Here is a 24,789-nt window from a genome sequence, read left to right as displayed (position 1 = left end):
TTGTCAATTACATGGTTTAGATTTGAGGATAATTAGTGATATATTTTCAGTTGTATTGCTGTAAATATTCAACTACCAGAGCCGATTTATACTTTAAGAACAGAAGTTTATGCTATAAACATCACTGAGGTATAGAGATCTCACTTTCAATTATTTCTATGTTTATAGGTTCTGTTCTAGAAAGCAAACATTTTTCAAGGCTATTTGCTTGACAGTTGTTTCTGTGGTTGCACTGCCTTGTTAGTTTTACTTTGCTATTGTGCAGCTTAAGTTTTGGCCAACTTCATCAAAATAAGAAATAGGATCTTGCTCTTTTACATTGGTAAAAAAAAAAAAAAAATTCATAACAGTTCTTCAAGTTTTTTGTTTCCTTTAAAATCAGTTGTCCTGTCTGTACAGCAATATCAAACTTTACCGTATGCACTCAGATATCTGTTTCTGACAGAACAATTTTTCTAGCTAATGTTTTATTTGACAGCTGTGCTACAAATAATTAAAAGAAAAATAAGACTCAAGTCAGCACTACTGAAGTTAAAACGCTGTCTAGAAATCATTCCCACTGCTGGAGGAACGTTTTATTGTGCTTCTGCTATACTAGCTGTGCTGAGAACCCATGATTTATGTTAGAAGTATTTCCTTTTAAAAACAAACAAACAAACCCAAAATCTAATGGGAAAATGGTTCCTTTCTTGTGTAAGTGCTAAAATGTATTTGAATTCAGCACTTGTGATCACTTGCCATTATGCATTAATGATCACATCATCTTTTCCCTTGCTGTTCTGCCAATTTCAAAATATTTTACTACTATATTCCCGTTTAATTCACAGCAAAATAAACTACATCTGGATTCACTGATTTAAGCTAGAGCTAGAGTTGCTATATTGACAGATAGGAGACACACAGAAGACACAAATCTCTTCTGACAATGGTATTCTGCTTTATACACTCATTAGCTACAGTAGTAACAATGTGCCTGGTAAATCTGCATACACACAGAGGAAATAAAGAGATATTTGTAGTTCAGATTGATATAGGAGGACAAAGCTACCAAAATCATACAAGTTCCTCCCATAGGTGTAAGGTAAAATACATCCTTTGACATAAAAGAATTAGTTCTCTATTCATATAAATCAAGAATATATACTGAATATTTATTACTGTTAGCGACCCTTTCTGAAGATCTACTTTAAATTCACAGTGTAAATTTATTTTCATCAATGAGAAAATTAAACTAAGAAGGGTCTAACAAGGTGTCTGTATAATGAATCGTAGGCAGTCAATGTGACGTAAATGGAACTTCTCCTTTATACTTAAGGCTTTAAAATGGCAAAAATGACAGCTATGCTAAAATATGCCATGAGATCCAGTCTTCACAGATTTTCAATATAGACCATCCTGTTTTGTTAAACATTTTGGCTTGCCAAGTGTGAAAAACACTGCTAACTAATATATTTAAGAAATGATGACAAACATGCAGGATATTCCCTAGGGATTAATAACCTACTGGAAAGCTTGATGGCACACACACATTAACCACACTGGGTCATTAATCCCAAAGAAGTACCTTGCAGTGAGGTCGCTGTTCCCATTATAAGATAATGAAAGGGAAAAAATCATACCTATTTTTTTCTGGGGTTCCATGGCTTTTAAATTCCTGTAGCTCTTACACTGAAAGATTCTTTTCTATTTAGCATGACACATGTATGACTTCAATGGTTTGGATACACTCCAGTTGACAGACTAATTTAACTGCTACCCATTATATCGATCAGTTTATGTTATATAAAAGAATTCAGTGGCTCTGGATCAATTTTTCTATTATAGCACAGCTTTCAAAGGCTTTCATAAATATTCTTTCACCAGATTTCAAGACTTAGCTTCTGTTCTTATTCTATGGTACTTGTCTGTATTTCCTCAGAAAAAAAAAAATTCTCTGGTGCTGAAAACCAACCAGCATTAAATTCAGGTAAGCACTCTAAGAATAATTAATTCTCCTGGTATGCAAGGCTTCATACAAACTCATTTACCTGTGGAAACTACAGCATAAGAACAGGCATCCCTATTCTATAAGTTTTAACTGTGATGTTCTGCCTAAACAAGAGCTCCTTCTCTTACATTTGCCATTCCTGCACAAAAATGACAGCATACACAATAGCTAATAGGTAAGAAAAGATCTGATAAATATTACTAATAGGGGGATAAATACACACTCCACTCCTCCTTCTTTATTTGAAACAGTTGGCTGACAATGAACATAAAAGATCTTTTAGGTTATTCCCATGTTTTAAAATACATTACCTGAGTCAGTAGAATAAACTCTGAAACTCTTGTCCCAGAAGCCACAGACCAGGATGTAACGATTATCAGAGGTGATGACAAAACACTGGGAATGTACCTGAATGCTTTGGTCTAAAAGGTCAGTGATTTGCCTTCTGTGCATACCTGTATTGCTGGCTGAACACAAAGAAACACAAACCAAGAAATTTTAGCATCCACATTCACAGAACAAAAGCACATTCTAGAAACTTATGTTCAGACAAATATATTCCTCACAGCTATTACTCTCTTTTTGTGGTAGGGACTTCTTGCTTGTAATTCTACTACAAAAAAACTCATTACACTTTTGGGAACAATGCTAATTGCTTGTAGTATATATTCTAAAATAGAAGAAATGCCTTCTTTAAGTCAAATGCAGCTGAGAAATACAAATTAAATATTTCACAAAGGCATGATACATAAAAACATAATAAGTTTCCTTTGCCCCTTCTTCTAGTATAAGAAATCAAAAATTAGAAACAAAGAAAGGGAATTTAATGATAAGACAGTACATGAACTGTATAATGGTTTAAACACAGTAGACAATGGAATCACAGTTTCAAAACTGTATACCACTGATATTTCATAGCAAGCACTGTAATTTAAAAAAGAATAACTTCACTAGACATCACTACCATTTCACTGCAAAAAAAATTAACCAGTTTATCTCCATAATCACCTTTAAAGATGAGAGAAAATATTTGCCCCACTTGGATCACCTGATATTTTATTTCACAGAAGCCCAGATTCAATTAGGTTGGAAAAGACCTCTGAGATCATCGAGTCCAACCTTTGACCCAACACCATCATGTCATCTAGACTATGGCACTAAGTGCCATGACCAGTCTTTTCTTAAAAACCTCCAAGGATCTACCACTCTACCACCTCCTTGGGATCATCACATCATTTTCTCAGGTCATCTTATATTGAGAACCCCAGAATGAACAAGAATCAATTAGTGAACACATTTTTCATACTTATTTTTTCTTTATTAATCAACATAAGTCCCCACATATATATATAATGCAAATCCTACACTGTAGGAAGAACTTTCAATGTTCCTGAGCCAACTTGATTTCTGTGCAGGTAAATAATTTCTCCTGAGCCTGTGTTTGTCTGCCAACTGCTTGGAGCACCATTACTTCCTTCCAAGTGGTCCCCTGGACCTCTTGTCCTGGTCTTGTGCTCAAGACCTCAGTCCTGGTCTTGTGCTCTTCTTTACTGTTTATTCGTTAACTTCTTTCTGTTCTCATAGGCTAGCTATGCCCTGAGCCTTGGGCTTATTCCATTTACTCCGTATCAAATCCTTCATTTATTTATGCTTTTGCTGTGTTTAAAATGTTGATACTGTCTTGTCCATAGGGGTAGCAAATAATTCAGCAAGGTGTTGCCACTTGCTCTGCAGGCAGCACATAACCTGGCCTTGACCACTGTTGGGGCCGCTTACAGAGTAACAACAAATTATAAATACACAGTGAAACATTCTGTAGGACAAAATAACAGCAAAGAAACCCTCAAAAAACATGCAGATCGACACGTGGATAAGACCTTAAAAAAATTTCACCTCAAAAAGAAGTTTTCGATTTCTGTCATGTCAGACATTGCTGTTTTATGCCTTCCTGGGCAACTGGAAAATGAGGAGGGCAGGAATCCCTCCTCACAACTAAGACAGCAACAAGATTCCTGCTATAACCATAAAAGAGTAATTTTGTGGTCCTCTTAGGTGCCATTTCTAGGTAAATGTGTCTAGCCACAATTAAAACCCTTTAATATTACCTACATAATTACTTGCTTGCACCCAGTGATGCTACTTAGCAATGACAAAGAAAGCCTTAACCCTTTTAAACTATGTCCACTGTAATTACAAGGCCGATTTGAGATCTATACTATGAAGAGAATATGAAACTATTTTTCAGAATGTGAATGTTAATTTTAAAGGTGTTTATACCAAACAAAAGCCAAAGTATTTTGTAAATTAAAGGCAGGCCAAAAAGGGAATTTTAATGTTAAAATTATGAAAAAACATAAAGGATAATAAAAATTTTATGTCCTCCCACGTTTTTCACAATATTTATATAAAAAAAAAAATCGGACAGGTTCAATGGGATTTTGAGGGTTTTGCTGTAATATCTATAAGTACTTCTAAGATCTTCTTGATAGTAGGTTTTAAAGCAGAATCTACATTTCCTGCTCCAAACATTTTTTGGACAAAATCTATTTCAGGAAGAAAGGAGAGTTACAGCATGTGTCCTCCTCATTATAAATCGTAACTGTTATATTATTCAGATGAGAATAGATTTTAGCAACTTTGGAAAAACATTTTATCAGCTCTTATAAAATGGTTTCATATGCCCACACTGTTCCTGATTTAATTATAATAGAGCTTACCCACCAAAATGGCTATACAGGAACAGTCTGTACTTGTAGACTGATACAACGCAGTTCCTACCGAGATACACACATTAGTTTTGAAATTAATTCTCACTGGTTGAAAGACCTGCCATTCTAACCTATCCAGGCAAGTTCAGATTTGTTTTGATTTTCCCATGTTTCTATAATTGGCCACTTTGTATCTTTTCTACTTAAACTACAATCCTGAAATAGTTGGTTTTTTAAACTGTCCAAGATTGATGTCTAATAGTGTTTGTGGGTACACAGAATCCTATCTTCTTTGCTGCTGTCCTACAACTAGTTTGTGTTTTGGGGTTAGGTTGTTGGAGTTTTTCTTTTCTGATCCTGTTTAAGGTTCCATTTGCCATGCTACAGACTCCTGAATTATAGTCCAAGTATGCACTCCCCAAAGTTGGTGCTGTAATGAAAGAACTGACCAAACTCTAACCAGGCTAATAGAAAAATCAGCTCTATATGAACTAATAAACCTCTGTAATAAAAAGTCATGAATTGAATCTATTACACTGAGTCATTATATAAAAGAGAGATTCCTCCACCCCTTTTTAATAAAAGAAAAACATATACAAATTTAACTAGTGAAGCTGATGAAAAGATGCAATACCCTTGAAAAACGAATACTAATATCTCAATACTAAAATGGAGCGGGCAATATATTTCAACTTTGAAACCGCTTTGCAATTACACATTAATCCCCTCAGCCTGAACAGCAGGTCCATGAAGAAAGGATTGATCTCCTTTAATGATGAAACCCTGGCACCATGGTTTTATTTTTCACAACATGGTGCAGTTAAGAACCCCACTGTTATTATGAAAATTTCCTCAGCAAAGGAGCTCCATCACATTAGCAGTGCACCAATTCATCATAACGTGCCTCGCTCCTGCTCATCAACAAGTCTGAGTGATGAAAAGATCCAATATTATCCTGACAGTACTTCATGCACATTCTCAATCACACATTATTACAGCATCCATATTAATTTTCACTGACACGCGTCCTAGGCCTGTTCAAATTAGGCAAACCAACGAGGGGGAGTTGATGAAATACCAGCATAGCCACAGCTCATTGCATTCCAATTTGCATGCAAATGGTTTATCAGGAAAATTCCATTCCCAGCAACCAGCAAGTGAAAAACAACCGTAATCTACACTTCAGGGCCACCATACAGAGCTTAATGAATCGCAAAGAGAGAAGGAAGTGACAGACCTATGAGAGGATCGATTTCCACTGGCAGCTGGTAAGCCTGGTCTTGTACAGCACCTTGATGAGCTGGAATTCAGGAAAGAAGATTTTAAAACTTTGCATTTTTTTAACAGAGAAGTCACATACATTTTATAAATCAAAGCAATGGCCTTTTTTTTTTTAACTATTGAAGATTCTTCTGCATCAATTGAATTAAAAAGAAAAAAAAATCCAGGTGCTTTCACGGACTGCTTATTAAACATTTATTTTAGATTAGTGCTATTCTGAATGTATGCCATCAGCAGCAGCTCTGGTCCTGAGCCATAAGCTCTAGCAGATGCTTTACTGGCAACATCTCCTGTCGCAACAAAACAAAATTAAGTGGTAAAGAGGACTGAAAACAAAATGTGACAACCATCTGCTGACTGTAGCAAATACTATTTTCCTCTTTATTTTTTAAAACACTGCTTTGAACAACTGAAGCAAAAGGACATTTTTTTTAAAAAAGACAGTTTATGATGCAGACAAGAAAATCTTGTAGTCATCCTGTATTTAACGATTCATCCATCACCAAAACCCATTTATTTGCGAGTTTGCACAGAAGTTAATACATTAATTGTGCAAACCTACATTTCATCTGGGCACTTGGCACGCCAGTGAAATGTTTATGTACTGAATTCTCCTTCAGTGTTAGAAAGCAAGCCTTTTTTTTTTCCACAGCTTCGCTACAAACAAACAAGTAAACCCCGCCCCCCAAAAAAACCCCAAAACCAAACAGCCCACAATACATTCTTGGAAGAGAAACAGGAAATAATGGTTGAATACATAAATCTATGATTTTTCTATCTACCATCCATAGCTTAATATAAACATTAGTATCAATAGAAGGGTTCTTGAATAAATTATTCATAAGTAAATTCAAAGTTCTGCTGCAATAAAACAATAACACGGAGCAAAACACAAAATCTACACGACAAAACAGAGCATCCCTCTGGGTACCAGTGCCATTAGATGTCAGCAAAGCCACCAAATTCATATACAATGGCAGGAATGGGATTTTTAATTACAAATTAGTGACAACTGGTCACTTGGCAACTTAACTTTTTTATCATGATGCCTCATTAGTAAAGACAATGCTTAGCCCACAGCAGGAGAGTAATGATACCTGCTCTCTGATCTCAGCAGATCTCATTTTGGTTTGAATTTGGAAGACAACAATAGTGAAGGCTAGTGTCAGGAGTCCATACCCAGGTATCTTAAGCATAGTACTCCATTAACAGCCTGCAGTTGATGAGTGTGCTCTCAGAGAAGTGGGGTGAGGCGAGTTTTTGGTTGGTTGGCTTTTGTCTGTCTTGATCTGTAGGTTTTCTTGAATTCTTTGTAAAGGCAAGAAAAGTGTAAAATGCCTCTAAATGAAAAAATAGCGACTCCAAAAGCACAGCTTACTGGTTTTCCTTTCAGAGGTGAGGGAAAAACAAATACATGGAAGTTTTGTTCAGTTCGAACCAGTTGATTATTACAAATCAAAATCAGGTCCTACCACTTTAGAACCTCTTTTTTTTTCCCCTTTTCTATGACTGTTTTATGTCCACAAAGGCCATTTATTTAAAAGCCTTGAATATTATATGCCCAAGGTCACACATTCAAGGTATGAGAGGATACTGTCATACTCCTTTGAAAAAAATCTCAAGGGCCCTGTAATTAGTTCTTGCTTACAACTTGTTATCTAGAGAAGTCTCCCCTCCCTTCTTCCTTTCCACCTCTCTTTTTAAGCATTTCTTGGGTGGGTGAAATAATACTTAGATGTTTCTATTTGGACAACGTTGAGAGGTAATTTATAAGAATTAGGAAAAAGTGTGGGAGTCATCTGGCTTTTTTCAAAAAGTAATCAAGGACCATGGGTCAAGATTTCTCAGTAGGAATTTCAGTGATGTAAGTATTTCTCTGGTGCAAACATCTTCTATTTCAGTTATTTGAGTAGAAGCTCTTTTTTCCCTTTTTTGAAAAGCCTTTGACCAAATTTACTGCATACCACTGAAATAAACTACCTTTCCTGGCTTGGGTCTAAAACTGTCATAGTCAGGGAAAGGAGGATAAATGTTCTTAAGACTGGAGAATATTAGAATTAAAAGCAGGATGACTAAATTCTCCAGTCCAAGACATTTTTAAAGAAAAATTCATTTGATTAGTTGCTATGCAAATGGCTATGTCGTTTCCCTTTCATATTGACAAATACATAAGCACTTAGTAACTTTGGGACGTTTAAGGTACAGACCTTCCCATGTATTTTATTTACTAATTCTCACTGAGTGCTCTAATATCAGATCATGGTGTTTATAATAGGCAACAAAGAGAGAGCAGAAAATATTTTAGAAAGTTCTACAAGTTTTAAATCCGTCTTTGACATGATATGGTCCAGGCTTCCAACTGACTGAAAAACAGATTTAAAGAGGAAGAGTGTGCCTTTCGCATGACCAAATAGTGACAGACTGGTTTTGTCTTCTTGCATAGTGCCTGATGGCCTGGGAAGCGATACATTGTTATTACAGACCTTTGGTGTGCTACACATCTTACTACACAATAGCTCAGATTACCTTCTCAAGGAGAAGCTAAGTCCACACGTGAAAAACGCGCTGTGTCAAAGAAGCGGACTTGCTCTTTCCGCTTTAAACTTACAACAGTTCAGCAGCAACTCTTGAAAGCGACAATGGAAGTGCTGCTTTATGGCAGGGGTTTCCTAGGCTTCTGACTTTAATTTACTTACCAGGGAGGTTATGCCACTTGTTTACAGCAAAGAGCCTGTTTGCAGTAACTGTGATCACGGCAGGAGTGGCCAGGCCAGGCTGGGTGTTGGCTGCCACGTGAGTGACAGGGGAGTTGGACGGGAACTTCAGGACCATGATAACGTCCTGTTGAGCTTGTTCTGTGAACATCAACGGGCTCTGCAGGAGGAGATACTGTTGAGTGCACACAACAAGAACCCAAATACACGGGAAAAGAAAACACGGAGGGGAGAAAAGACAGGACAAGAGAAGGAAGATCAGATTAAAACACACAAGATCAGAGAGCAGCTGCAGAGAAAAGCAAATGCAGTAATAGTGGACAGGCTTGTGGAAAAGAGTATTTGAGGCAGAAAAACCTTTACATACATTAATAATCTGAAGGCCTTGCTGAATACAGAGTGTCTATATGCAGACTTTACTACAGATCACAGCAGATTAAATTAAAAGTTTTCAATCACCTATCTCTGCCAAAAGAATTCTCCTTTGTATCTGCAGAGACAGCATGTCAAGGAAAGCAATGCCTAACTAGGAGGGAAACAAAAAAAGTGGGCAAAAGAAATTCCTGCTCCCAGAGATTGTCTCAAGTTGCACTAAATTGGCAGACTGTAATTCTTTACAAGCCAGATGAGAACATGAAAGCACATTAAAATAAACAGATACACACATACACTAGATGTATGTTCTGTATATATTTCTGGTGCACAAAAATAAGATTTATGAATGCAAAGTAGAAGACTTCACTGCAAATGTGTTTCAAAGGACAAACATAATTAAATGCAGTTGTAAAGAATATAAAGTGGATGTGATTACAGACACTATCCTGTGTTGTTTCCAGAATGAATCCAGACTCTCATTTTCAACCTAATTTTTTTAAGGTTTTAATTTTTTTTATTTTAGTAAGTTGAAAAGTATAATAACTTTTAAACTAAGTTCTCTAAAAATATTGCAAGTGTCAAAGCAAAATATTGAGGATCTTAGATCTGGGTATCAAACATGAGGAGAAAAAGCAAAACCTAATGGGTTTATGACTGTGTGGTGCACCTAAAAAAGAGAACCCCATTGAGATGTACAGGTACAATCATCCTTGTCACCAGTAGCCATATTGCTCAAGTATTTGTAATTTTCTAATAACCAAATTAGAATACTAATGAAGTGTCCTTGGCTGTTTTCCACCTGCAATATGTCATTACATATATGTGTATGTAAGTGCATACATTTAATGTATATTTATATAGAACTAATAAAAAAATTAAATACATTTGCATTTTTATTATCACTCCTTTTTAAAAAGTTATTAAGAGTACTTAGAAAAACATATTGCTCTATGAATTCCTATTTACAGTCTTTGCATAAAGGTGTAAATAAAAGCAACTAATAAGCTACCCAGACACCCTTCTGAGCAAGTGGCTAAAAGCCAATCAATATTATGAGTTAATCCTCCCTGGATGCTCATTCAATTAAAGGTGTCAGTAATGCCTCATCTGATGTGGCCTCAATTAAATCCAGCTATCTGATGGTTGAAAACACAAGGGGATACAGCAACAGCAGCAAAACCAGACAAATAGGCAGCCTTCGTGTGACTGCTAATTACTACACCTGGTGTATATTATGGCTTGTGCACTTAACACAGCACGTGGTAGCTTCCAATCCGGCTGTATTCATGCATTCATGCACACACACACGTGAAAACAAAACTCAGTAAATAAGGGAGCTAGAAGTAATTCAAAATTGTGACAGGAAAAATATCCTTGCTGTATTTCAGCTCCAGGAACACTACTTTTAAAACCAGCTAATGTAGTGCTACTATAGTATCACGTATTAATACCCACAAAATTGGTCAAAGCAAGTGGAGAACTAAGGGCTTTTTTTCTGAGTGTACCCCAGCCCAAAAAAACACAGGAGTTAGAAACAGTTAACTTCAGAGAATTTAACTTCTTATATTACGTACTAAATCTTTTATATTTCAGCATCATGAAAAATATTACGATAAAAGCACACAAACTGCTTCCTGGTATCAAATTTATTTATATAACAATGGGTCTGACAAACACGTCAACAAGCAACTTCTCAAGTTCCTCCTCTTCCTGAAACAAATCCCTTTAAATTACAGCAAGTGCCTTGTGCATGGCACCATGACAGACGGACACACACACGGCAAGGAGCTGCACGATGGGAGTGTTTGGGCTCCCCAGCACCCCTGTTAACAGAGCTCTTCTGAACGAGAGAGCCCCGTGGGTTGCACACACAAGGCACTGCAGGGCTCTGCGGCACTGGGACACTCCGTGGGAGGTACAGTGGGCCAGCAGACCACAAAACAGCACAATCATCTCTGTGCCTCCTGTACAGGGGATCCCAGGGCAGAAGGGGCACTGAGCTGAGCAGGTCTCATCTACAGCACATGACCCAATCGAGAAAGGCTAGTAGCTCAATTTGACAAGAAGTTTACATCTCTCAGATTCCTACATCACAAGGTTTGTAAGCTATTCTGGAAACATCTCAGATTTTTGTGTAATTTTTTAAAACCTTCTCCACTTCAGGTATATTTTAAAATTAGTAACCTTGGTCTGCTTGAGTAGGACATAAAAGAAGAAAATGTCCTTTTTTTTTTTTAATATTGCAGTGTAAAATGTCCATCTTAACAATAAGGGAACATAACTTTTTGAAAACCCTGTGAATTAGCAGACCATTAGCTCCACTTGTCAGAATACCACTTAACATACTTAGTTCTGGATCTATGACAACACAAATGATATTTTAAACCCAAAGACTGCACACAACATGATATGAAAAGTAATCAGTAATAAAATAATAGTTTGTATAATAAAATTATATTAGACACAAGTAGAGGTAAAAGGGAAAGCATGTTAATGCTCACTGCCTGGATTTTATCACCCTAGCTTTACTGCAAAACACATTTAGTCACATTCTTTGCTATGTAAGTTTCAGCTCATGAATTCCTAGTAATCCTGGTTTTAGGGGAAAACCTGTGCCTGGGGGAAAAGACAAGGAAGTTCCACCTCCTAAATCCATGCTTCTTGGGGAATCTGCCAAAGATTAACTGAATTGTCTCCATGATGACCGGCTCTCACCTGTACAGGTATGGTATTAACAAAATCAACTGATGAAGTGTTCTCAGATTACACTGACAAAAAAAAAAGTCTGTACCAGAAATCAATGCAATCCTTTCAGAAAAAAAAAAAAAAAAAAAAAAGTTAAGCACTGCATACACTCCTACCAAATCATAACTCATCTGCTGTTTTTAATAACATAATTCCACGACCACATAAAAGCGAAGCGAAGTGGCCGGTTCTGCAACTTCAAGATAGCAAAGGAAGTGAGCACACAAATGGCAGGTCACAAAGGGTTAACACGGTACTTACCACCTGCATGGCAGAGCTTCTTGGAGGATGTGGTTCTATGAGCAGTTGGGAAGGGGTCTGTCCAAAACTTCGTATTTGAGCTTCAACAGCCTGGAAAAGGCACAGGCAGGTTTGCATGTTAAGAGGTGCTAATTACAGGCAATAGAACCATAACTGTCACCTGAAAATGTCATTCCACACTTCTGGCTTGTTTCATGTTGAAAATCAAGCCCGTGTGTTCACTGTGGGGCTAAGTGCTTGGCACTGGTACTAAGAATGAGGTAATCATTTTAGTACTGTGGATGCTATTTCCATGAGAAACTCTGCAAAACCTCATCCTGCTCAATGATATTAAACAGAAACAAGCTATTATAATCAGGAACCCTCTTTATTGGCTCCATTTTTCCTTTCTAACACTGGCTTATCCTGTTTGTATCGTAACTCAAAAGCAAAAGTTAAATTTTAAAAAAGTTTCTGTAGGTATTGTGTTCTCCTTTCTTTCTATTTAAACTCCATTGCTTAGTTTCACAGAAATGCTGAGCTCTTTTTTTTTTTTTTTTACTTTCAGGTTTATTCCAAAAAAGTAAACAACATTAGGATGCATTAAACTAATGACAATAAGACTAATATTAAAGGCAGCTAAAGGAGAATATGAAGGTATAATACAAGAGGTTTTTTTAAGTTTCTCTGTATCTTCAGCAACACGCTTTAGCACTTTCTTCATAGGCAATAAATGAAACTATCATCTCTTGCTCAGTGATTTCTTAAAACTAATTATTCTGAAATGTGTGAACTTGTATGTCCTGCCTAGGCACGGCCAACTAGTTTTCCATGTTGCCACCTCTTGGCCTACTGGCTTAAAGGTAACAACATAAAGCAGACAAAATTCAACAAGTTATTCCTTGTCAGGCTGGCCCCTGCACTATTCACAGAAACAGGTTGATAATACAGAAAATTTTAAATTGTTCATCTTAGTTTACATCTCTTTCATGGTGAGCTGAACTAATTACCTCGCATTGCTGTGGCATAACAGACTGCACATGGGCCCACACTTCAGTTTTTCTGTTGCGCAGAGCATTGAGCTCTACATTTGCAAAAGCATCCAGTGATGTTGAGTACCTAAGGTGAGGCACTAACAACTAGGTTCTATTTTCAAAAGAAGTCTTGAAAATCAGGCCCTTCCAAGAAGTGTTTTAAATGGGATGCTTGAATGGTAAACCACCAAACCACTAGCCACTTTTATAGCCATATGAATGCCATCATGCTTTTCTCTCAGATTCTTCTTTTTCAAGGTGCAACCTTCCTGGAGGCTCCTTAGACTTTTATTTCTTGTTCCATTTTAGCCACTCATTAAAATATTTGAGACAATGGGATAACACTTACGCTGATCTTGTTGTTGCAAACAACTATTTTTAGATAATAATAAAGACCATTACTAGGACACACAATGTTCTCCTGTTACAGAAATAACAGAGTCAAAAGTAGAATGCACCTGAGGTCTTAAAATAATCATTCTCTGATAGGAAACATGCCATCCAAAACACTTGACCTTAATACACTTGGCAGAGCTTTTGAAACTTCTGAGCTCACCAGAGTAGGAGTTGAAATCACTCTATGACCAGATTCTAACACTCTTGCCCACTCTGGGAAGCACCATAATCTTCAAAGAACTGATGAATTAAATAAGTTTATCAAAAAGCTGGCTGCAAACTGACATATACACACTGTGATTCCATGAGTACTTTTTAAGGAACAGTAATATCAGTTCATGAAACACTAAAGCTCAGTAAGAGCATACAAGTCTCCTTCCTGCTGATGAGACATGCTTATATTAAAATTCAAATTTGGGGGTTTGTGAGTCGAGATATCAAGGGAATCACAAAGGCTTTGAGGTCTCTAAAGACATGAGGCATTAATGCAGCAACAGCATAATGGTCAGCAGCTCTACCCCCTCCATAAAAACTGTTAGTTTCAAAACATCCAGATTTTAAAAAGATATGCCTACATTTAGTTGCAGATTGAGAGGCATATTTTTACTAGCAAATGGGAATTCTGCATTGCATTGAGAGTAGCACCAGAAGAACACAGGGGAGCAGAAGGTGGACTGTCCTGGATGTCAGTTATTCTATGCTTATTAAAATATTTAGGGTAAATCTACAGTCTATAGGATCTACTATTTATTTCCTATTAAATATATAACTAATAAGTTATTCAAAATTAATAAACTATTCTTGAAGCACAACTCCCATGCATTTCTTTTAGAGTTGAAAATAGAAGAAAGTGAGGAAATAATAAGCTTCAGATTTGTTAACTTCCTTGTATATTGACTTATGATCAATACAGAAACATTCATTCCCAAATGCCCATGTTCAGCATTTAAAGGGAATCAGAATTTTTCCTTAATCATGGAATCTGGTATGTCCTTTAATTCCCAATGCTACCACTTGAAACTACAGACCCTTACATAAGGGAAAACGAAACACAAGATATCACATATTGATGCAGAGTATTTCAAATATTTCCAATACATTCATCACAACAAGAGCTCAAACTGATGTATAATGAAAAATCGGATGTTATAATTGCTTTAATCAATGGAAGATCAACAGTCAGAATGCTGTTTTCCACAATCCAGATCTCAGAGGAACTCGCTACCTTCCAGCGACATAAAAACTGGAAGAGACACAGTTATGATTCCACTCCTTACTCACATACACGATGCTCATCATAATCACACTCCTAGACCACACAACTGCAGCATGAGAACAGCTATTTGTCTCCCACCTATCCTCAGTGCAGAAGAGAATCTCTCTGGGATATTACAAAACAGTATAAAATATTCCACTCAAGCCACTGCCTGTTTTCACAGTGCTCTGTCAGACCTGGTGAAACTTCTGGTCAATGAGACAACAATTTTGCCAAAACCTGTCCCAGAGGATCACAAGTTCTCTGTTTTCAGTCTTAACAGTTAGTTTCTACATCCCTGTTCATGATCTAGCTTGAGTTTGTGATGTACAGTTCCGCCACAAACAAGTCTTTTAGACTCATTAGGTTCCATCTGGTCCTTCCAAAAAAATACACAAGTCTACAGTTCCAGGACTGCAATAGTCCCTTGACACTCTCTTTCCCTTTTAGCCAACAGAACTGGGGAAAATCCACAATCACATCATGTCATACTACAGGTAACAAGGTTTCATAAAACATCAAAACTGCACATAGAGTATAAAAGCAAAGATACTGGTATCTGTGCATCGTCTTTACCGGTGTCTTCAGAGATCCAAAAGAAATCTGAACAACTCTTGAGTAAAAGGCAACACCACTAAGACAAATATGTCTAGACATAGTGGCTAGACTTCAGGAAAAAAAAATTTCCTGCATTCCTTCTAATTACCAAGAAAAAAAAAGGTAAAGGTTTCTTTATTTAACTTCCACATTTTGTAATAATGACTATGGGAGTGTATTAGCAACCCCAAACGATCCCCTTCTTTTCCCAGATTGTATTCGAAGTCAATCCAGGTGTCAACTCCAGGTTCTGATGTCTCAGTCAGAAGGATCACATACAGAAAGGTGACCTTCCTCTGTCAGCAGAAATGTGATGGTGGAGCTACAATCAATCCCCCTCTCTCAATTTACATAACAATAGAAAGAGCCACCAGATGTCACTCAGACTTTTGTTCAACCTGCCAAAGAAAATCAGGTAGGAGCAGGGAATCTTTTCCTCAGAGGGATAATTAATATCTCCTTTGAAGAAAAAAACAACCTACTACTTACCTGAGAATATACAGTACAACGACCAACAGTCCAAAAGTCATCCACTTGCTTTCTAATGAATTTAGAAGCCCAGCTTCTAACTGAGTTTTCAGTATTACTAAGAGACCGACAGCTGCTTCTAGCAGCAAAAGAAGGGCATGTGTTCTCACACTGCTGAATCCCTCTGGAGCATACAACCATTTAGATGACTGTAGGTAGAAACATTTGGGAAATGTCACTATTTTCATATCTATTAAAGGCACTACATAACTAGAAAGGAATAACCTTTGTTTGAAAGATATCTTTAGCTCTACAAACTCTTATTGCTGAAAGCATGTTGTACACCAGAAACTAAAAGATAGTATCATTCAACATTTTGTTTCACTGCTTCTCAAATATCTCAGTAAAACTGCCTTCTTCCTGTTAATCCTCTACAAAAACAAAACTTTGGTAAGGCCAGAATTGCTCCAGATGCTACAACAAGTAGTAATAAAATGAAACAAGGTGAGCAACCCTTTACAATAATCCACACAGTATGCATCTCAAACCACATACTTACATAACATAGTATTTTGAAAGTTAATTAATTTAGAAGCATGAAGGCCAAAAACAAATTTCACAAGTTAACATTTATCTGATTACCACAATAACCTGTTCCTTGAAAAGTCTCCTAGATCATCCCCTATTTTCTTGGAGGGGGGTAGGAAGGGGAGAAGGGGAATATGAAAATAAATTAAAAGAGGAAGAGTAAAAAACTTGAAAACTTGGTTTAGCTGTAATGTAGCTTCTGGTCACTGTTTAGCACGGATATTTTCAGTCTCTGAACTTACTCTCCAATCTAACTGTGAAGAAAGTTAATTCAACAGTATGCAGTACCCACCAAATACGGTTGTAAATTTTTTGGGAAGGAGGGTGATGGGGAGGTTGAACATATGGATGCAGTTAAGGTAAAAACAGATGTTTGTTACTTTTCTTTGCAGCAACACTCAGAAACTAAGTCAAAATTGCTTTTTTTTCATGTTTATGTCTGAAAGAACTATAAAATTAAATATGAGGGAGGGCGGGTGGAGGGGGAACTGTAGTGAGTGTCACAGAGAAAGAATGAAACGGTCTCCAGTTTTGAACTCAAATCCTGAAATGAAGGCCCATAATAGTTAAAAGGCAAGACATACACCATTTAACTCCAGATTTAAAGACCTTTAAAGGGACTAGCTCAGAGTTGCTTTCATCATGCCTCCTCAGACACAAAACACCAAACTGTCTGAGGAGTCCAAGGGCACAGCACGCCCATGTTAAAATGCACGCCTGGCTCTGAGGGCACAACAAGCGACAACCTTACTCTTGCTACAAAGAGGCTGCTTTCAGTGCCCTTGCAGATCTACACCTAAGTATTCCCAGTTACTTCTCAAATCTCTAAGACTTAATTGCCAACAATTTGAAAACCCAGGTGAAAGAACATCATGCATTGTAATACATATTATTTCAGCATACGTGTCAGGGACAGAAAATGTTTTGGGTTCATCCTCCATCTTTCTGCCCAGTATTTATGTCCAGAAAATAAGAGCCCTTGCAAAAATAATTACTTTGGCTCTCTGCCGCTCCTACCTCACTTTTCAATATTCAAAAAGGTTTACACACATGTTCCTTAGTGACTTCTATTGGCTTGAGCGATATGCAATTATGATTACTTGCTTTCCCTTTCCTTCCACCCAGATGTTGCTTTACAGCATCAGAGAACACAGACTATTTGACAGGTTTCCCCTCAGACAGTGAAGTTGAATGGCTTAGCGGCCAACCAACGAGTTCCCTTCCCCACGGGACAGTGATTAAAATCAAGCTCTGGTAACAAGTGATCATAAAACCTCCTCTGACCAGAGAGCCACTTATGCTCCCACAGGGAGATTCTTAGTTAAATTCCTCACAGACTACGGAAACACAGGTAATCCTGGCCAGAGAACAACCACGATTCATAACAGTTAGATAAAACTGCTGAAAAGACGCAAAAGATTATAAAGAGAAGCTCTTTGTAGTACCACCTCCCTTGTTTCCTAACAGTCCCCATTAGGTCAAGATTGTGAAAAATGGGCAAAATGCTTTTCTGACACAAGCAATGTATATGCTGGCTGACTGTACACCTGCCCTGGGGACATTGCACTACACTTGACCCAAGGAAAAAATACAGCGCTCAAATGTTAGTATCATAAATTCATACACTCCCATTCACTGTTTTGAGAATAAAACGAGCAGTCTACTTTCTTCATGTCAAACCAGAAAATTGTTTCTCGTTTTGACTTCACAAATCAAACCTTTTGAATCAAATCACTTCAAATTTGTGTTTTATCATTGCACTATTCACTTAACGTACTGACTTAAGAAAAACGTCTTTATTAGCTTCGAAATCTAAGAAATGGTAGAGAAGGGAATAGAGCAAGGACAGAAGAAAGGCTAAAGAAAAGATGCTCCAAGATCAAGAGTTCCATATTGTTCTCTAGGTATCATTAAATCTGACTGCAAAATGTTTGTGATACACCCTCTGTTAACCAAGCAGGATGTAGAAGGTGCCTGTTACTGCCCACTAATGCAGGTACTACTTCAACCCAAGCACCACAGGTTTATGGCTTCAGAGCTGAAGCGTGGGCAGAAATACTGTCAAGGGCCCACAGAGGGGGGCATTATTAGCGTACATGAGAGAGCTGCTATGAAGCAAAAAGCGCGCAACCTTTGCCTGCTGTGGTGCATGAGGGATGTATGTAACAGAACTGAGTGAGCCTCATTACACAAGAAAACAGATACACGCAGAAATTAAAGCCATCAAATATAAACTAAGCACAGAGGTTTTTCTCTCTTCTTTTTAGCTTCCTTGCAGGAAACACATCTGCTGTATAATATTTTTCTTTTCTTCTTCCCACTCCCCAATTTCACTTCCTTCTGCCTGCTCAAAATACCAGAGTTATCTCGAGGCTGATTACTAAGTCTAACCAGTTGTTATTTATAAAATCCAAACTACTGCAGATACCTGGAGAGGGAGGGGTTACCCTATGCAGGATTACCTTATTTCTTGAAGCTATTTAGGATTCCATACATGAATAATGCATTACTTCTATCTGCATCAGAAAAGTGCAGGAAGGAGCACAGCATAGGATGCCTTCCACTACATCTTTAAAAACAAACCCCCTGACCCAGCTCTTAAACTACATTAAGAAATTTTCTGCAAGAATAAAGAAAAATGAAGTCTTTCTGTCCAGACAAATCAGTATGACAATTACATGGCAATCGAAGTAAAACAGGAAGTAATCACAGTTTGTGAGAATACAAATAGAACCCCCTCAGGGCCATGCAAGTTGTTCCAATCTGAATATATACATTCCAGGCATATTAAACAGAGGCTCAGCACGGCCTGGCTGCAATCTCCAGCTCACGCAGCTGTCCGTCTACTGTGGCGTAATCCCAGCTGCCAATCTGAAAGAAACCAGTTAGTCAGAGCAGACACAACCAACAGAAACAAATGTCACTCAATAATGTTCAGAGGCACTGGGTTCATGGATAATTTCAAACAGTATCTCTGTCTGGAGCACTGATGTGCTCATTCAAAACACCTAAATCTTTGGCTACTGGAAAGAAGCAGATAAAAACCACTGGAACTACAAAAACAGGTCTGGTAGTACTTCAAAGAGACTGACAAAATAAAAAGGGAAAAGAGTCTAAAAAGAGAGTTAAGATGAATTTAAAGACCTGCAAGTAAAACTGGATTCAGTACAAGCAAAATCCTAAGCAGCTCTGGGACTAGGTTTTTAAATATAACTGTTTCTGTTTTATTTGAACACCACAACCAAAATTGCTGCAATCTCTCTTTGCCGTGGCAGATGATTTCAAGAGAGCAACTCACTGCTTCATTTAAATTCAATAATTATCAGAGAGGAAATCGTGGTATTGTCATGTGCAATACTCTCAAACTTCACCAATTTCTAGCATTATTCATTTGCTCTTCTAAATAGCTAAACACAGTCTTTAAAAGAGTCTTCTCACAGTCTACTTGCTACTTAGTTGATCCCAAATATTCTGATATAAAACTTTGTTCTCTGGAAAAAAGCAATCCAAACCAGTCTGTTAGCATTACACAGAATTTCTTAGACTTTTGATGTCATCTCTATTAATTAAATAAAAAACCTTCATTAAAATAAAACATTTCAATCTGAAGGAGGTTAATACACCGATGTAAAAATCCAAAATGTAATGGTCTTTAAACTGTCTTATGTGATCATCTTTCAGAGTGTGTAACAATCGTGAAAAAGAAACAAATAACTAATTTTGCTAAGCTATGAAATATATTTATTTAAACTCTCATAACCACTACATGCAAGACCAAACCTGCTGTTTCAAAACTATGGGGAAAATAATATCTCAGAGTTTTCCACTGCAATGAATGAACTTTTTGTTATTATTTAATAGTATGTAACTTTTAACTGAGACTTGATTTTTAGATAATGCTTGAGGAAAAGCCCCTTCATCATGACCACAAGCTTTCTCACTTAAGCAGCAGCTATTGATCAAACATAACTAATAACTAAAATAATAAAGTTTAGTAAGTAAACACCACACACATCTACAGACACAGAGGGAAAACTGATGAGCTAGACACCCTAGGCTGCAACAAGCAAAGAGAATGAAAATATCGTGAACAAAATTTTTTAGTTTCCCAATTACTGTGAAAGTCAATTGTTTGGACAGCATAAAGAACCTGGAAATAATCAAAGCATGCTGATGACACAAAAAAATTTTTGTAGCCTATTCACTCCCATGTTTCTTTCAAGTTATATGAATTAGTATATGATAACTGTAGCTCTTATACAGAAGTATGCCTCATCCTTCCCACATAGGGAAGAGGAAAAAAAGTTTAAAAATAGAAATAATTTCTATTAAAAAAAGATATTTTTGAAGGATTATGAACATGGCTTTTATCCATACCTTGTTTACCTTTTGATTACTCTTTCTTATTTAATGCTGCCCAACAAATATGTCAGTTATCTAAGACTGACCAGCCAGGCACAAATGAAAATGTAACGAGCCCAGGGGGGTCTCAAAACCTCTCTGGCTCTGATAGATCCACACGACACGGTCAAGCAAGAAGAGGTGAGAGAGCTGACTGCGTTGAAAATTTCTATCTTTGAATTTCAATCAGAGGCTGAGGAAAAACACACTCTGAGCTGAAGAACTAATTCACATTACTTAGTTCCTTCCAAAAAGCTTTACTACTTCCAGCCAAGGCATCTCAGTCCTCTTTTAATTAACTCTAAACTATCTTTTATCTTCTAGATAGAGAAGCAGAAGCAGCAGGTAAAATTAGAATCTATTCTATTGGATGAAGGATAAAAGAGATAAAAGAGAACAACCAGGTCACATATTCTTCTGGATCAGAACCTAGCTGAGTACTTTTCATTTCTGTTTCTAACCACTGTAGTAAATATTTAAGTTAAGACAAAGGGCAATAAATACCCATTTGTCACGTCAAACTGTGGGCTGAATGGAATCAAAGAAGTGCCACACCTCCCAGATATCACAGTAAACACTTGCTTATGCTCATTTTGCCCATTCATTCCAACACCACAAGCAGGTCACAGTGTGAGCTGAGGTGTGAGAACTAATAGGTAAATGATACTGAGTGGTGGCAGGAATGGTGCCCCTGTTATTTTAATGATCTTTTCACTAGAAGAAAGTACTTCCTTTCACGGGAGAGTCCTGATGCCCAGACAAGCTGATTTCCTTGAGCAGTGGTACCTGCTCACACAGGAGGCCCTGCCTGTGTTCCACACTCCTGCCCTGGGTACCTTCCCTGGAAAAGACCAGGACCAAACATGGGTTTGGTTGCATTGCTAAGTCCACCTCTCCTTAGCCATGAGGTATGCTTCCTTTAAAAACAGCTTTCTTAATTCTGGTTACATGTAATTGTATTTTAAGATATATCTGCAATTAAAACGAGACCAATGTTTGACATTTATTTGCTGTTTTCACACTGTTCCTGTGCTGCACAACATCAAGCATGCCATCTGTGCAACGCACTTCTGGTCAGAGATGATTCAAAGGTTGTTTCTACAATACTCTGAATTTTGCCTGCATGAATTCGTTACTTAGTGAATTCAACACATCTAAATTTACTGCTCTGCGACAGTATTTTATAACCATTTTATTTTACATTTTAAAACTCATCCCAGCCACAAAGACTGTTGGCCATCCTGCTAAAACCAGACTGATCATTTTCCCAACTATTTACTAAATGTTAACTATGCTATAAATACAAATTGTGTTTATACACTGTGAAAGATTCACTGTTGTCAGGGTTTTCCAGCTGAGTTAGAGCTGAAATATGCTATTAACTCCCACCATGAACACAGCTAAAAGAGAGGCCAAAAATGCTTTCTCTGGGATAAGATATCAGATCTGCTACTGCTGTCATGAAACTGGGGTCACGTAAACTAAACATCCTTGTAACTTCTTTTGGAAAGTACAGAAGTCTCTCAAACTGTAAATATTTAAAAATAAAATAAGACTAATAAGAGATAGGTCTAAGACGCATAAAACTTACCCAAAGATATTAATCTTGAGCAACATTTAAAAGCCATTATCCATAAAATAATTTATCCCATATGCCTTAAAACTGAAAATAAAAGAATTATTTTCTCTCTATATATAATCAGAAGTGGCACATTCAAATAACATACCAAATACTACGTCCAAGCTGATTCTTCACAATTTTTGAAACTCCTCAGTTCATATGAAAATAAAATATCATCAAGAGAAAGAAAGGTGCCGAGAGAATGGAGAAAGCTGTGCTTCCTAATGCTAAACAGACTACCTTCATGTAACAAAAAGGTACCTTCTCTTCAAAGGAAGAAGTATAAAACAACAGAACCATCTAAGGTTAAAAAGCAGATTGCTTGATGGAGTTTATTAACTGCATGGGACTTAATTCTCCTGTTTTCTGAGCTATTACTGCTAATTTAAAAATCATTACTCTTCCATAACTGCCAACTTCAAAGATCATATCAGATGCTATGTTAATAATTTTTTTTTTAAATACAGTTAGGTGCTTTTTGATAAGTGTGGTAGAAAATTCAGAATGCTTCCTGAGGTGCAGGGGTCGCTGTATAAACCAACGATGCATTCTCCAGGTAATATTTTGTCTTCCCAGTATTAACTCCATCCCTTTTCTTTGCTCTTATCCAGTGTTTACACTAGGAGTGTCATAGGAGTATCAGTGGAGAAATGGACTTCTAATTAGTAACTCTGCATGCAGCCCAGATTCACAAACATCCTTTGTGAATCTAAGCCAGAGACAAGACAAATTTCTATTCTTCTGACCAAGACTCTGATGAAATACGCACAAATCAGTCCAAGATGCAAATTATTTTCTACAGATTGTGTTTCAGCTCTTAATCAGTTGCTTGTCCAAATGACTTAGATACAATTCTACTTTTTTTTTTCCCTCCACTCTTGGACAGCTATGGCAAAAAGAGCAGAATTTGTGATAAGAAGGTGCTGTGAATTCTCTCCAGAAGAGCAGGATGACATTTATCTATGCTACATGACTCCTCCTTGCCTCTTCTACAGGCAACAAAAAGAGCCCTTCCATGGCAGATCTTGTGTTTGGGAGTTCCATAGATCAAAATGTGGTGCTCAAGAGCAAGTCAACAGAAGGCAGAGATACAGCACACCTCTGCTGGTAAGTACAGTATTTTCCACTGGAAAGATGGTTACTGCTTGTCAACTGAACAGCAACTTCCCTCTGCAGCTGCAACCGCCTTCAAGTAGGACACTCAAGTATGAGGATCAGAGTCAATGACAATGCTACTAAAATGGTTCGAGGGAGAAAGAGGAGGATGAAGGAATGGTCTCTGCAGGGATAAGCAGTGCCAGCAGAGATTCTGGATCTCCTGCCTTGCTTCTCCTGGCTGCAGCTCCCTTCCCCCCCTTGGCTGTGACTCAAACCCTTCCCTCTTGATCTACTCCCCTCCCCTTGAGATTTGCCTTTGAATTATGCAAGCCTCACGCTCCCCAGGGTTTATCTGCCAAAAGGTAGCATGTGGCCCATGGTTTGCATTTTAGTTTAAGATTTTCTATTATGGCAGTCAGATCCTTTCAAAATACTTTACTTCCTTTATTCCCATAGGCAGAAAGAATGGCAGGAAAAAATTGTTCACAGAAGTATAAGGGGATGTAAAAGTTCTACATTTTCAGTTAAGAAAAAAAAAAAAGAAAGGTGGAATATGGTTTTAATCAAGTAGTTTTCCTTCCTAGACGAGTACTTCCTTCTTGTAATATATATAACCTGACTGCCTATAAAAATAAAGGTGCCAGTTAGAGTCATTTAGGAGACCTAAGGAAATTCTGCATTAACCTACACCCCTCCAGTCCTCAGTTCCTTCCACTATTGTTCTGTGTGTGGCCCCTTTGATAAGTTAGGTCACCAATATCCATACAAATATCTGCAAAGATACTTCAGAAACACATGCATCAAAGCCTTCTCATTACTGATGAGGGCCAGGCTTAGCATTGACTGTCTATGTGGGGAAATAGCCATGGTTTAAGCACATGCTATTATTTCCACATGATACCTAAAAGCCTCAAGAACTTGCAGCCCTCAGAGCATACAAAGGTTTCTCCTTGGCTTAGGTTTGCAAATAAAAATACATTTTCTGCTACAACTCCCAAGATTTGAAGACTCAAACCCTGAATCTTATCAAGATGAAAAAGCCAAAAGCATCCTTTTTGAAACAAAGGAATCTGGAGTAAAATTTCCAGTTTATTACTTGCCTAATAAACAGGTACTAAATCTGAGGTGTCTTGCCTGCGTAAAAATACTGCTAATTTCCCAGATCAGAAATTCATTTGGCCTCTAACCAGGAATTTGTTGGAGAAAAGATGAAGTATTTTCTGGCAAGCTGACTGAAGGAGAAAAATAAATGCTGATTGAAGCTGCTTGGCAGTACAGAAT

General features: G+C 37.4%; 1 protein-coding gene across 6 annotated transcripts in view; it reads right to left on the bottom strand.

Moving 5' to 3' along the window:
- The window catches only part of LRBA (LPS responsive beige-like anchor protein), a 402,779-nt gene that overhangs the window by 29,787 nt on the left and 348,203 nt on the right, over positions 1-24,789 (bottom strand). For 5 of the 6 annotated variants that reach the window (XM_050327298.1, XM_050327299.1, XM_050327301.1 and 2 more), the window contains 4 exons: positions 12,072-12,161; positions 8,673-8,865; positions 5,933-5,995; positions 2,299-2,454 (listed from right to left, as the gene is read on the bottom strand). In XM_050327298.1, the coding sequence (XP_050183255.1) occupies positions 2,299-2,454; positions 5,933-5,995; positions 8,673-8,865; positions 12,072-12,161 (502 nt within the window). The remainder of the gene's footprint in view (positions 1-2,298; positions 2,455-5,932; positions 5,996-8,672; positions 8,866-12,071; positions 12,162-24,789) is intronic. The other variant, XM_050327300.1, reaches the window with a different exon arrangement.

This window comes from Myiozetetes cayanensis, unplaced genomic scaffold, assembly GCF_022539395.1.
Source record: "Myiozetetes cayanensis isolate MyiCay16 unplaced genomic scaffold, myiCay2020 scf33, whole genome shotgun sequence".
In the NCBI taxonomy this organism is placed as follows: domain Eukaryota; kingdom Metazoa; phylum Chordata; class Aves; order Passeriformes; family Tyrannidae; genus Myiozetetes; species Myiozetetes cayanensis.
The sequence above is the reverse complement of the archived record's forward strand: the minus strand, read 5'-3'. Positions and strand labels throughout refer to the sequence as shown.